Genomic DNA, 15,725 nt, shown 5'->3' on the forward strand with positions numbered 1-15,725 from the left:
AGGGCTGTAAACAAACAGAAATATGATGATAAATGAATAATATAGTCAGAGGAAAACATTAACAATAACTAGATAAAGCAGTTTCTGAAGAAAGTACGTGGGAGAACTGATCCTTTGCCGAAAAGACGCCGACTGCTTAGAATCTAAAAAAACCTCATAAGAAAAGTTGATAAAGAGGAACAAGTTGTCAAACTGAATTAAGGTTCACAAAGATTAAAAGATGACCACTAGACATTTTTGACAAAAATAAAAAAGGAACAAAGGAATAAAGATACATAAACCAGTGAAAAACAAGATGTAGACCGTAAATGAAAGAACAAAGTAAATATAAAAATAATCAAGTAACAGGAAGTTTGACATTTCATATGCTTTTAGTTTGAAAATCTTAGTCCTATACTACCATCTTTCTAACTGGTGCTAATACTTTGAATAATCAAGCCACTTTAAGCCTTTCCTTTTAGATTTAAGATTTTTAAGGTAGGAGGGCGTGTTGTGAAAACAGGACTCTTATTGTTATTAAAGAAGACTTTTATTTTATTATATCATGCTTTTATTTTTGAGGGATTTGGCGGAAGTAGGAACTATATACTAAACTGTTATCATAACTGTAAACTGTAATCACAATTAACCAGTCAGAAGCAGAAATCTCCATATTTAATTTAGCTATTTAAGCAAGTAAATTTGATTGATGCCTTTATTTTGAAAGGATCTGGAGAAGGTATGTGTGGATATTTACTAAACAGTCAAACAGTTTTGTTAAGTAATAACAACAAAGCAATCACAAGCAGAATTCTTCATATATAATTGAGGTATTTAAGCGAATTCCTAGTATTTGTCCAATTCCCTTGAGTGTATTTACTGTAATTGTTTGTGTATGTATGGGGGGGTACAGATGAGCTGGGGATCGACCCCTCTAACTGTTTCCCTATAATTTAGAAAGAGGAAAGGTATGTTAATACTGCCAAAACTCAAAAAGTATAAAAGATACGAAGAAGCTGGCTTAAAAGTAAAAAGTGGAAAGTTGTCTGCACCGATTTAAAGTTTAAATGACGTTTCTATGACAAAGTATGACGATAAAGGAAGCTGAGGAAAAGAGCAAAGTTCATAGGACGTTGAACGATGTCTCTCATAGACGGCCATTAAAACAGACGTCAAAACATGAAAAGTAATAGCTGTTTCTCAGCTCTCCCTCTAATAATCACACTGAAGGGTTCATGGGGTGAGCATCTCTCTAATACTCAATACAATTGAAGCCAAAAGGACAACTGCCTCATTACTGTCCATTTAGCTCATTTCAGAGCTCTCACTGGATCCTAGTAAACAAATTAAGATTCTGACTGGCATTATGTGAGCAGCAGATAGATCTCATAAAAACCAGCAGGAGTCACCTGAGCACAGGATGACGACGGAGACTGTTAGATGGCTTCACCCTGCCTCACTCTCCTCCGACTGCAGACTTTCCTGTGAGCGCGTGTGGAGATGAACACTATCTCAGGAATGAATGTGCATCCATCTTTGCCTTAACAGACACTTGACATTCAGCGTAACATGAAAACAGTCTGCAGACTCAGCCCAGCTAACGTACCTTTCACTTTGGTGGAAAGAAAGACGAACGAGGGAAAAAGACAAATGTCTGTCATGTCCACTCATTATTCACTCTTGTGTCTTGACATTTACAGATAAATGCAGTTGCTGTGGGCCTATTTATTTTACACTGTCCATAATATAACACAATTATTTTTGTTGATGATCTACAATACAGTTTCTCTCTTTACTGTATTGTTTTAATATGTGTTGTAAATTTTACCTGGCTGCAAAACATATATTAAATGCTAAAGTTGATAAGACAAATGTGCATCAAATTGTATTAACCTTTTAATGAAATAGTAAATACTATATAATATGTTATTACAAAGACAGAGAGGACATTCAAAAAAAAAAAAAAAAAGTCTGCAGGAGAATATTGGTTTATTCAATCTTCCAGGTAGTAAAATAAATGAATAAATAAGAAATTACATTAACAAAAAATATTTACTTGTTAGTATTACAGCTGTATATATTTGATGTAGCTGTTTGAGGCTGAATTAAATGTAATTAATTTAATTTTAGGTCCATGCAGAGGTTCAAATTTGAATATGCTATCCTTAACATGTACCAAATTGCTGTATTTGCAGTAAAGGCGCAGTGAGAAGTACAACCTTTGCTTCTAAGGTGCAGTGAAGTAGTATTAAATGAAATATTGCAGTACTAGTACTGCTTTGTATTGTAACCTACTCTACAATGTTGTTGCTCCATCAGCGTTTCCAAGGTTACGACGCTGATTTGCTGATTGCGCAAGATGACGCAAGCACGTCCGCAGCCTAGCAGCAGAACGGACGACGTAAACAAAGCAGGCAGCTACAGATCAGCTAATGCTAAGTAGCTAATGTATGTTGAGTAAAAATACTGAATGTGTCAGGGTATTTTTACAAACTTATTCTATTTTAGTGGCGAACACTAACTTTGATTTATATGGTATTATATTCACTCATGTGCCGAGACAGAAAATAAGCGAGTCAACAAGTTACCGTTATCCTTAGCTACGTTAGCTTTAGATATCCTTAGATAACGGGACACAGATTTTGCTAATGTGGAAATCGACGTTGTCTGAACGTTCATCGATAACACATGGTGGCTGCAACTTGATTAATCGGTGCTGGTAAGCCTCATCCTTTAAAAGCTGCTAACGCTGATGCCAGTATGAGTTACCTCGCTATGTAGCTAGCTTATTTAGGTTAAGAATCGATCAGCTGGCTAAAGGCTCCTGGCTGGATGATCACTCGATTGCAGCCATCTGCACTCAGACTGCGATGTTTAGCCTGATGGCGAATTGCTGCAACTGGCTGAAACGTTGGCGAGAACCCGCAAGGTAAGTTAGGTCATAAAACAAAGTCTCCACCTTTTAATCTCCAAATCAAACTTAGCTGCAATCAGTTTGTTTGAGTACTGTGCCAGAAGGAAATCTGAGGTTTTCACTTCATCTCACTTCACTGGTTCAAATCAGTTCATTATTATACTTTGTGACTTTTTTTTATAAGACATCTCTCTAACCACACAAATATTAATCATTTAATCATCATCATCTTACTTCTTTTGACTTTTTTAAAGGGCCTTAGATACACATTGTGAACATGTCTTTGTCTCAGTTTTTTTGTAAAATTAATGTGTGAATCAAGATCCTTAAGTTTTATAATTATTAATAATTATATTATTTTTATAATGATATAGTACAGTGCATGATTATACGTATCTATTCACCCATTTACATATACTGTTGTAGCTAAAATAATAACTTGATTGATGGATACGTCCGTTAGCTGTTATGGTTTCACGTTTAGACTTAATATCTTTAGGTTTGTGGATGTTGGTCAAAAAAAAAACATTTAAACATGTCCTGTTGAGCTTTAAGTAATAGAAATGGACATGCATTACTTTTACATAACATTTTATTTATTATATTTAATATAACAAATGGGCAATCCTCTCGTGAACTTGTTAAAATCATTATAACATGCAGTCCTCATGTGAGCTGTGCTTTTCCTGGACATACTGTAAGTATTGTTTTGTTGTGAAGCCCTATGGATTCAGAGCATGTAAAACACTCAGTGTGAAGCACCAGGAAAACAAAATATAATTGACGTTGCTTACTCACGTGGTATCTGTGAGGCATCTGATCCACTGGATTTAGTCAGAAATCCTCTCCTAATCCCACAACCAGGTTTGTTTAGTGGGTCTCTTCCATTTGGCTTGTTGCTGTAAGGGTTTGTAGCAGCAAGGATATGTTATGGGTTAGCGGACAGGGGGCAAAGAGCGTCTTACCTGTTTGAAAGTTTACATTAAGAGGCCCCCCCCACCCGATGAAGGCCACTTGGCAGAAGACAGTCAGATGGATAGTGCGGTTGATGTCTTTTCGGCGCAAGTGTCAAAGTTAAGTACGCAGCTAGGAGACAATGACAGGTGTATTTACGTGTATGACATAGCTTTGAGTGCATCTGCCCTTAATGTGAGACCTTTACTCTTTTTCAGTGTGCGTTTACTCAGTTCTTTCTTGTTTTGTGTTTTGGTGCTTTTTCTTGTAGAAAACCTTGCAAAAAAAAAAAACATTTGCATATTAAAGTTGCCAGTTCATAAGTAACTCAGTGAGATCTCTAGATTATAGGAAAACTTGGTGGTGAATGTTGTTACCCTGTGGTCTTGCTCCCAGGTGTGTGCACGTTGCAGAGATGACTGATTGTACATCTGTTCCTTTATTTGTTTATATTTCTCTCAGGAATACATGGGTTTCTAAACATTCATATTGGCTAACAACAAAACCAGAATGCATTTTAGTGAGTCTAAATAAAACCACAGCTGTATCAATAACTGTAACTATAGCACTTAGAATTATTTAAAAACAAGACAAAATAATTTACCGTGTTTGCTTAGTGAAGTGTGCAAACAGTGACACGTTTCCAGGAGAACAAAACAGAGACAAGACAATCTGCAGGAGACATTAGGACCATTGTTGCCTTTTAAACTTGCTATGAATAATAAGGCAGTGTATGAACTATCGGTTTTGTTTTATTTGAGAGAGCTGAACATGTGAAGGTCATTCAGATTATTAACTGGCTTATCTGCACCCCTAATGCGTCATGAGAGCTAATGCCAGGTAGCTTATTTAGCTCAGTTATTGCACATGTAAATGCGAGGCACCAGAGACAGCACGAGATACCCTACGTTACACCTGGACCTCTGGGGCTGATTGACAAAGTAGTGATGTTTCTGTACATTCATTTTTCCTCTTTCTTATCTTACAGGAAAGTGACCCTGGTGATGGTGGGACTAGATAATGCTGGGAAGACAGCCACAGTACGAGGAATCCAAGGAGGTTAGGTTGTTTAGAAAAGTAGAATTTTGAAACCATTTTAATATGTTTTACTATCTCACTTTTTATCCTGCTTGCTTTTATATTGTTTAATATTTCCTCTCAGACAATCCCCAGGATGTGGCTCCTACAGTTGGCTTTTCTAAAGTTGACCTGAAACAGGGCAAATTTGAGGTGACTATCTTTGACCTTGGTGGCGGAAAGAGAATCCGGGGCATCTGGAAGAATTACTACTCCGAGTCCCATGGTGTTGTGTTTGTTGTGGACTCCAGTGATGTCCAGCGGATCCAGGAGACAAGAGAAACTATGGCTGAGGTTCTTCAGCATCCACGAATCGCTGGCAAACCTGTGCTAGTGTAAGTGTTTCGTCACCCAGGGAAATTATACATTGACACAGATTAAAAAATAAATAAATAAATTATATTGAAAATGTGTGAAAAGGGCAGAGGGTGTGTAGTCCTTTAAAAAACAGACTGGCTTGTGAGAGCCCAGAAGGTGAGTTGTAAAAGATGAGGAGATAATAGACAAATTGTCTGGCCTAAGTGTCTGAGTCCTTGGTCCAATTTGTTGCTAAATATGTGCGCAGCAAGCTGATTCCAGGTAGTGTCTGCTTAATCAGTAATCAGGACACAAAGCACAGGTTGGAGCACAGATTTTAAAAAATATTTCCAGGTATGCAGAGCGCGTTTTAATCAGCCACAATCAGGACAGAGTCACATTTCCATAACATTTCAAGCAATAATAACTATGCGCCTCATAAAGACTGAGTTTGATAAGTGTCCTTTCTTTTCAAAGAAGGTTGAATGGTTGAACATACAGGTAGTGTAGTAACAGGAGAGGAAGTGCAAAGTTTATATTTAATTATTTTTATATATCGATCAACAACAGCATTCACAAATGTCTCTTTGTTCCCCTCTGGTTTCAGGCTCGCCAACAAACAGGACCAGGAAGGAGCGCTGGCTGAAGCAGACATCATTGAGAACCTGTCATTAGAGAAGCTTGTTAATGAGAACAAGTGTCTCTGTCAAATTGTAAGTGTTCGTGCACCTGTTGTAGAACTGGGCTTTAGTGACATTAAGGGGTTTTAACTGTGGTTTCATCCATAAATAGACAATTCAGGATAAGAGCTCCTAGTAGTTTAGGGAATGTTTTGACCCAAAATCTTGCGGAAACCACTTGATTAAGTTTGTGTTTCGTTACATCTTTTTAAATGAATGTATGAGGTGTCATCTGTGAATTTGTATTTCCATCCCAGGAGCCATGCTCTGCAGTCCTGGGCTATGGTAAAAAGCTGGACAAGTCAATCAAGAAGGGGCTGAACTGGCTCCTCAGCAACATTGCCAAAGACTATGAGGCCATTACTGAGCGCGTGCAGAAGGATACAGCTGAGCAACGAGCTCAGGAGGAGCAGGACAAGAAGGAGCGGGCAGAGAGAGTACGACAGATACGAGAAGAGAGGTCAGAAGAAAGTGCCGGAAGGGAGCATAATGCTTAGACTGATAGGAAAAACACATTGTCCTTGTAAATGTAACATGGTTACCCAGGAAATGTGCATCGTGAACTGAAACGCTGACATCATATTCTGTCAACAGAGAACGAAAAGAACGGGAAGAGGCAGAACGAGAAGGCAGGCAGATCCAAGAAGAAGAGCCCGATGATGAGAACATGCCCAACCCTTTCCAGCCAATAGGAAGCGTGATCTCTGAGGTGTGTAGCTGCTGTGTGCCGTCAACACAGGCCGCTGTATTATATTGTTTAAGACCTGAGAGTTGGACTTAAAGCTACAGTACATTTCAAAGAGCTCAGGAATGACAGCTTCATGTTTTTTTCAGAACGAGGTTAAAGAAAAAGAGAGGAAGAGGCCAAGAGAACTGCAGGAGGGCAGAAGCAACAGCCCGAAGGCAGATGGTGATCAAGAGGATGAGGAGTACGAGGAGGACAATGATGAAGAACCAGATGATACCAGACAAACGCCAGAAAATACCAGTTTAGGTGAGTGACAGACCATCAAAACCACCTCCACATTTCTAGTTTATTCAACTGCATGTCGTTTTTAAAACAGCTGTCAGATATCTGCTTCCTGATGGTTTAATCCCACGACTTCAGTCACTTCAACAATTCAAAAAGGTTCTTTTTGCCAGGATGTTTATATAGAAGTGAAATGATAAAAAAGAAAAATAACGATTATCTGTCTGCTCTGTGAGAGCACAGGGCGTCTTTGAAGGGGCTTTGCTTTGCAGCTTGTGGCTCATCTTTGCATCATATGGGAAGAAAGTCGGGGTTTGTTGATAAACAGAAAGCAAGATATTAAATCTGTTTGCACAAAATGATTAAACACCCAGACACCGCAACTCATTATTATATAAGATATTTAAAAAAAGGATGTATTGAGTCAAATTAAGCAGCTTCACTAGGCACATCTAGTAAATAGAATTACATATGAAGAATATAATCACTCGTTAATTATGATAAAATGTTTTCAAGTGAAGAGAGGACGCAGCCAGAGACCACTGATTGCTGATTTTGCCTAAAGTACCTCACCTCCCTGTATGTTCAGCCTCAACAGGCGAGCAAAGCAAGAAGAAGACGAGGAAGCTGCAGCTGAAGAGGAAGCACCGGGTGGACCCGCTGAGGACAGACGACAGGCCAGCAGTGAGCCCCACTCCTCCACCCCCTCCAGGTGAGTCAGGAGCTTCTGTCACGTGACAGGTTTGGTTTTGTAGTTTGTAACCTAATCGCTGAACTGCTTCAGTGTCATGACAGCTGTGTTGTTGTATTACTGTCAAACCTTAACAACCAGTGATGACGGAGGTTGAGCTGCTTCATAATAACAATGACAGTGATTGTCTATGATAAAACAAAGCACGTTTGTTATCCAGCAGGTAGCTAATGTCTCTGTGTGCGAGCACCTTTTCTTCGTCACAGATTTTCACATTTGTTGTGATGTTTTTTGACCTAATGTGTGTTAATTTTATGTTTTTAGTGGGATGGGCTACACCCAAAGTCTCTAGGCTGCCGAAACTAGAGCCACTTGGGGACTTGAGACATTCTGGTAAAGCTGCCTGTTAAGTCTGGTTATGCTTCGTCCCTCACTAAACAACAGAGTTTAATGTCATGCATTACATCCATTCACTCTGTCACTAACCGGATCTTTGTGTGGATTAACTAATTCACTAACCATCGTGGCACGGAATCAGTGTTTCTCCTGTGTACTAACCTGTAATGTGGATCCACAGGTTTGGAATTAAAATCCTCCTCATGAGTGGTAGCACTGTATTAGTTTTTTTTCTTTGAGGAGGATTCTGGTGGATTTGTTTTTTCACAGCAGTGATGCTAAATGTCTGTGTGTAGTGTTGCAGAGGAAACACTGAACTCTGCCTTAAGATGTGTGCAGACTTTTAATTAGAACCACATGACTGTCTTTTTCTTTTTCTTGTCCTGCATCCCACCAGGCATGTGTTTGAATGTGTTTGGATCCTTCGTGGTGGCAGACGTCTTTATCAACTCAAAGGCTTGTCTGTGCATCATCCACGTTCTCCATCAGTCTACTTATCGCTGCATCTTCCACAGCTTGTCTTTGTTTATTTGTATTTTTTAGCGCTGTCATAGTATTAATCAACAGCGGTTGTGTTTTTCCTTCAGGCCTCGATGGATGTAGTGTGCTAACACAGCCAAACCTTTTCTCCTCCCCTCCACAGAATTTTACAAGAAGCCTCTCCCGCCTGTTGCGAACAGGCCGCGGCCTAACGGCGACACGCATGACGTCATTTTTTAACCTCCTTTACTGATTGAGGTTGCCTCTCGACCAATCACGGCTCTCCCCTTTGCTTTCTGTCTCAAGCGAGCAGTGTGTAGCCAGCTGAACACATTCACAACAAGGTTTGGGACTTAAGGAGCCGGTGAGCGTTGAAGTGCAACGGACACGAAATAGAGCGGCGACATGGGAAATGAAGTCCTGCTCAGGAGCTGTTATGTTTTCACAAACTGACACGATTCGGTGTGAAACACTGAAACATTGGAACCTGCCTGGAGGGACTCTGTCAGGTTCTGTCTTAACCCAACAGAAGCACATTTGGTGCTGAAATCTTTCCACTACTGTAGACGGAAACTTTATTTTTTAATGTTAATATCAGTTTGAGCGCCATGTATCCTATGAAAATAGGATGGACAAAGAATGTAAATATGTAAAATATAACCTTATGTATGTTATATCTATGACTGAATAATGGATTTCTCCACACATCGCCGTTAAATATGACCATATTTTACTCATGCACCTTCAGTCGTGCAGTGTAAACAAATCTATACATAGATATATGACATAGTGGATGCATGTGGACCAAAGGGTAGAGGTCTGAAGTGGCTTTTCACAGCTAAGTGCTTTAAATTTGACCTTTTTAAAGTCACAGTTATTTCCCTTTTTTATTTTTTTTTATTTACAACAGTGGTGTTAAATGAGACGGAATCGCTGTTCGCAAACGGTGGGAGGGTGGATTGAGTGAGTGTTGCCACACTACGCTGTGTTGTACAGGAAAAAACAATGACACTTCATCGTAAATCTTTATTGGTCTATTTTAGTAGTAAATGTCTCGACATTTTCACTTAATTAAGCTAAAAGATTTTATGGCCATGAAAAAGACAAAGATTTTTACAATCTGTAATAGGGAAGTTATTTTGTCTTTTGCCAGCAGCATCTTAAAAGATCTTGTCTTTTTATTTATTGTTAAAAATGTAAACATGGAAAAGACTTTTTTTGTTTGACTACAGGGCTACAGACTTTTTACACATTCTGCTGTTTACACTGTGCGTCTGTTTTTTAAGTGATATTTCTCTTGAGGCCGGTTTCAGATTTGCTGCCTGAAGGTTTGCACCAGCACTGTTGTTCCAGAGTGTCAGATTTTTGTCTACTGCGCTAATTTTCACTTGGAAAATAGCTTAAAAAAACAAAAATTGCATCTCAAAAAACACAAATCTGGGGGAGAAAAACTAGATGGAGCACTCCTTCGCCCCAGTTTTCTCTGTTTGTTGGAAGAGTTCGCAGTGGGACATTGAGGGAGGAGACCAGATCTGAACACTGACACCTGGAACAGCCAGTATTGGGTCAGAACACATGAGAATATGTGTAGCGTATAAAATAAGAACACGAAATGTCACTTTAAAACCAATAGATTCATGTCAAATGTATGGTACAGCACTCACTGTCCTGTTAATGAAGTCCATGTTTGGAAAAAAATATTTTTTTCTACGCAGTTTGAATTTTATAACAATTAAATATGTTTTCAATACATTAGTGACTCTTTACAATCCATTGGTGTGTATCTGTTCGCAGTATTTTTGTATTGTGAGCAGCTGCCTCTAGATCTGCACTAGTGTTTGTTACTGTTTGTTGTGTTTTATTTTTAGCTCAGCATGAACATCAGTTGGTTCACCACCCAGCTCCTGCTCAGCAGACACCTGTGCCTGTTTGCCACTGCTGATGTTTATTCAGTGTTTCTGGTAATGGCTCTGACACAGGTTACTGTAATTTAGCAATCGGGTTTTGTAATGTGAGGATTAAGACAACCTGATACTGTCACTTTACAGTACTGCGGACACACAGTGATGCTAACAGGGATGTTTTGTAGGCAAAACATTTAAATCTTAAATATGTTTTTAACAATAGAGGAAAGTTGCCTCAAGCCCTCAGAGGTACAAGTTGCCACACATTTTCCAACATTTGTATCCATGTAATTGAATTAGATGCAGTTCCAACTGTGACAGCTCCTCCATAATATGGTCCTCGGATGAGTTTTAAGACTTTATATTTAGATTTATATTGACCACACTGTTGTAAAGGTGGTATGGTGGTGTAGTGGTTAGCACTGTCGCCTCACAGCAGTAAGGACCTGGGTTTGACTCCACGGGTGGATGTTCGCCCCGTGTCTGTGTGGGTTTTCTCCAGGTACTCTTAAGTTCCTCCTGCCATCCAAAGACATGCATTACCATGACATTAGCATGTTATGTTAATTGGTGACTCTAAATTGTCTGTGGGTGTGAAAGTGGGAGTGATAGATCCAGGGTGTACCCCGACTCTCGCCCTGTGACAGCTGGGATAGACTCCAACACTCCCGCGACCCTTAAGAGGAAAAGCAGTTGACTAATTAATGGACACTGTTGTAAAATGTTAAAAAAAAAAAAAGATCAAATGCTTTTTTCCTTGGGGCCAAATAATTAACTCAGGAACCTTGGACCATGTAGTATTACTCCATCATAGAACTGCACGACTGCAATCAGCCGTTACTGTCATCATCACCGAGGTCTGATAATTATTTATTTTATTGTAGATTCTTAGTTAATTTTGTTGTTCTCTAAAGACCATGTTAACACATAAACACCCGGTTGTCTCTTACTGACAGTGATTTCAAATTTGAACTTTGAACTGAAATTTGAACATTTGACGTTTGATGACTGGCAGCAGCTGCTGAATCTCAGCTCCAGAGTGATGGTAGTTTCTTGGTGCCTTGTACAGATCTATAGGTCCTTTTATAACAATCTGTGGAAAAGAGTTTTGACTTCAACACAAAGAGAAGTTTCAAATGACTTATGAACCAAAAGTCAACTTAAGCAATCAAAAGCATCTTCCTCTCTGTGTTGAGCCAATGTACTTTATCCTGACCTGAGCAGGTCCTGTTTAAATCACCCTGTCTCTCTGGAGGTCAGGTTGGTAGGTCTCTATGAAAACTGCTTGATTTGTCTGGGAAGATTGGAGCTTCTTTGATGGCAGAAAGGTCTTAAAAATCTTTACTATTATCTGCAGACATCCTGAATGTACATTTAGTCCAAATGATGGTAATCATGTTTCAATCACTGTTCTCTCAGCAGGTTAAAATGTAAAGCAGCAGCTTTGTTCAAACTACAGTGTGTGAATCATTTTTAAAGACACGGCTGATAATTAGCAACTTTTTAACAATAGATAATGACTGAAAATTGGGGCACTGTAGCTATAATCAGCTGCAAATATAATAATATAATGGTTCTTAGTAGCTAACCAGAATTAGTTTTTTAAAGAACATCCTGCTTCTGTTGGGAATCTCATGTCATTTCTACCATTTAAAGTGTAAAATCAGACGGTTACGGTGAGAATTGAAAATCCAGGAGACGGTCAAACTGTATAATGTGGACATTTATCATGGAGACTGGCATTAACTGGACTGAAAGTGAAACAAAAGACTAAATAAATCGAAGCAAGAGATGAAAACAGGAGAGAACAACATTGAAACCTGTCTGTGTGTCTGACAGGTCTCTGTAAGACTGTGTTAAGTGGTTTTGCTCTTAAATGAAGCTTATGTCACAGTTCTGTTATTAAAATAGCCATAACGTCTGTTCATAGGCCTCGAAAATTCAGGTAACGTCACATTTTCTGACTCACTGTGTCTGAGAACAATGAACTGAATGAACTTATTATAAAACACACATAGCAGGACCCACTATGTCTTTTATTTCTGCTCACACAGTACAGTAGTGATCTGTCACTAATACAAATTAAACTGCCCAAGGATAAAACATATTTCAATGGGGAATTAGTCTGCATAATAAAACAGCCAAAGCTCTGTGTTAAAATGGGCAAAAAAAAAGAAAAAGAAGTGACACCTGCTGCAAAATGATGGATAAAACTAAATGTTAAACTATAGTAATTATTTAAAGGGTGGTAGGCAGGTTTAAGCTCTTGTTGACAATGTAATTGCACATTTGCAAAGTGCTGATGAGAGTGGGTGGCCCCATTTTCTGTATACATCTTTATCCAGAGGCAGCAGAGAGAGAAATATCTGCCAGGATTTTATTAAGACTAAAAAGAGGGGAGTGTGGCTTCGGAGAGCGATGAGGATTCTTTTCTTTCCTGCACGTATACATTTGGAAATGAGCCTCAGCAATCTGCTTTCCTGTACAAAGTGTTGTTTTTTGGTTCCATCTCCTCATTTTAACATCTGTTAGCAGCATCTCCAGTCTGTGTCACTCGCCACCAGAACATTGCAATAATGTTCTGTCTCATTATTGTTCTCCCTGTTGTCGATACACCAACAGGCTTCATTTAAGTGAGTGATGCCACGATGCCCGAGCTGAAATTCGTGCACTGATGCTGTGTCCTGCAGGACGAGGATGGCAGATGCACTGGTGCCCTTAAGCAGGTGCTTGCAACCATCAATCCCCCCTCATTATGCTTACACTCCTTTGTATCATCAATCTGAGGTGTCCAACTTATTCCAGGAGCGATTTTGTGATGAAGTGTTGTAATTTACTCGCTTCCCCTCCAAAATCTGCTTGTCTGCATCTGTTTTACTTACTGGTTTTCTAAAATAACACCGAACGCCTTTCAGCAAACACCAGAGGATTTCAGAAGGAGCGAGTTCAAGTAAGGAGGAGTGACGTTAGTGGAGAAATCAGTGTCGCTTCCTGCTTCACAATAGATGTGTCTCTTTATTGTTGTGCAAATGTAGTTTAATAGTACAAACATCTTCTATCAAAGTGTATTGTAGCTACTTTGACAATAGTTCAATCTAAGCCAAGTGTAAGAGCTCTTTACTTTTCCAGTTACATATATTATTGTAAAATTAAAGTAAAATCTTAAATGAGTGTCTGTGCTGTAGTAAAGTATGAGCATGTCATTTCTAGCTCTATTAGGAAAAGCAGTTAAAGTCTTTATGGATTCTGGAAACACCTTCAGCAGAGTGAGAACCATTGTCTGACACTTTTCCTTTCTTGAAAAATCTGGTGCTTAGCTTCGACTCTGTGCAACAGTAAAACATGAGAGGCATAACCCGGGGCTAGGTTTTCACTTCTGCTGAATTTCTCCATGGAGGATAAAGGAAATATATTTATTCTTCTAAATCTCCTCGTAGCACGCACAGTATTATTACTTTAATATTTTTGCACTTTAATAACCATTTGTGGTGCTTTTATTTTGACAGGATATCTCACAGAACACAGAGAGGTCAAGTGGTTTGTGTTAGAAATGAAAGCTCACGACCTTTGTGGGATAAAATAACACGAGCCATTTTGAGAACTGCAGCAGAAAGAGGTACTTCACATGAGCTACTGTACACACTCTACGTTTTACAGTTTGTTCTAATTCATTGAGGCAACTTTGGTGCTAATCTGTCCATGTTGCATTTCCCACAGATCTCCTCTCTATTAAAATGTTTCCAGCACCATCTTTTATCCTTCTGTTTATTCCAAATGAAATTGCTGCTGCTAGAAACATGAAATGCATCACTTCCTGCGCGCCAGAGCATTTTTCCTGGAGATGACCTATAGCGCTGGGCATTGAGCGTTTAAAACAGCAAACATAAAAGCTTTCATGAGCAGAAAATAGGTTGAATCACCGTTGTGTTAAATCACTTGGCAACCGTGAGCAGCAAAAGGGGCTGTGAACTGAGATGGAATCTTTTTGGGAAGTTGTGCTGCTGCCAGTAGGGCGACCGTTCATCTGAAAATGTTACACGTAGCATGTTGGATTCGGTCACATATAACCCTGTGGTGCTGCCCTCGCTCTCACATGACAGTGTTAATAACATCAGGTAATATAGCTGCGAGCAGCCAGGGGATTGTTCAGTTCACTGCTCATTGACTTTTGGCTTCCTGAACACGTTGGGAAATGCTGCACATACTGTACGCATTGCTGCAGGATACAGTTACTTTCTTTCTTTCGTCCTTTTTTTTCTAAAATAAACACAAGTAGTTGAAATTATCCAATTTTTCAGTCTAATGCAAAAAAATCCTTTGATTTAGTTTATGAAACGTAGTTAAAGACAGCATAATATATGAGTCAACACTTCATACGAGCAACTGTGGGAGTCTATTTATTCTCAAATTAGGGGATATGAGTCTGAGCAAGTTTAAAGGATAATGATAAAAAAATATAAGTTAGATGATTTAAGTTTTTTATTTTTTAGATCCAGTCGTGAGAGTGTGGTGTGTTTTTCACCTCTGTATTCGTCCTTTTGTCAGCGCAATTAGAGCTGGAGGAGTTTGGGACCTCAAGAAAAATTGGTGTCAGTGTAAAGTTGAAGCCTGCTGGGTGTTACTGCTTCTTAGATAAATTTCCAATGAGGTATCACTATTATTATGTGTTTTTTTACAGCACTCTGGGATACAGTGACGTACAGGTCACAGAACATGACCTTCATACACAAGATTTACAAGTGATTTACAAGTATTTATATTCAATTCGTATTTATATTTCAAATGTTTGGCCATATCTGGGTTATTTGTTTAGAGTCTTTAAAAGTCACAGCACCTTCCCAAGACCCCACAAACCATGCTGTTTCTTATTTATTTACCCTTTTTTAAGGGTTTTACAGTTTTGAATGCCCACTTTAAACTCAGGTGCTGCTTCAGACCACTATGCCACTCAAGTCTGATGCAATAGGCGGCGGTGGAAAGAAACCAGCAGCTGAAGAGCCACAAATATGTGAAAAAAACAATTTATAGAAAAGCAAAAATTAAAGAACAGAACAAAAATGATTAGGCCCACTGATTGTCTCTATTGTCTGGCATCTGTTCAAAATGTTCTCAGAGCTGTTTTGACAGTCTGTTTGAGTCTCAAATTGCTGCTGTATCATTTATCATACTGGATCTTGTTAAACGTAGCAGCAATGTTTGCTGCAGGCAGCCGGCCGCTGCAGGAAGCTCCCGCTCCGTTCCTGTGCCATTAAAATAAGACAGTGAAGAAGACAAATAATCCACATGTAGTATAAACAAGCGAGTAGTGTTAGGACACATGAGCTTGCATCACTTTACTCATAGTGAATGAATCACCAGGCGGGTGCTGTGCTGCGTCCCCCTC

At 39.1% G+C, this 15,725-nt stretch overlaps 1 protein-coding gene across 3 annotated transcripts; it reads left to right on the forward strand.

The window, feature by feature from the left end:
* The first annotated feature begins 2,375 nt into the window (after positions 1 to 2,375).
* arl13b (ADP-ribosylation factor-like 13b) lies at positions 2,376 to 10,190 on the forward strand. 3 transcript variants are annotated; one of them, XM_026364225.1, is made up of 10 exons: positions 2,376 to 2,908; positions 4,836 to 4,906; positions 5,010 to 5,259; positions 5,829 to 5,934; positions 6,159 to 6,361; positions 6,496 to 6,610; positions 6,736 to 6,895; positions 7,461 to 7,583; positions 7,887 to 7,955; positions 8,602 to 10,190. In XM_026364225.1, exons 1-10 carry the CDS (start codon positions 2,850 to 2,852, stop codon positions 8,676 to 8,678), a joined length of 1,233 nt encoding a protein of 410 aa, XP_026220010.1. In that variant the 5' UTR covers positions 2,376 to 2,849; the 3' UTR covers positions 8,679 to 10,190. The 3 variants fall into 3 exon arrangements, with proteins under 3 accessions (XP_026220010.1, XP_026220011.1, XP_026220012.1); XM_026364226.1 differs by having other exon boundaries at positions 8,745 to 10,190; XM_026364227.1 differs by lacking the exon at positions 7,887 to 7,955 and having other exon boundaries at positions 8,745 to 10,190.
* Positions 10,191 to 15,725: the final 5,535 nt, after the last annotated feature.

Source organism: Anabas testudineus, chromosome 2 (genome assembly GCF_900324465.2).
Source record: "Anabas testudineus chromosome 2, fAnaTes1.2, whole genome shotgun sequence".
NCBI classification, from domain to species: Eukaryota; Metazoa; Chordata; class Actinopteri; order Anabantiformes; family Anabantidae; genus Anabas; species Anabas testudineus.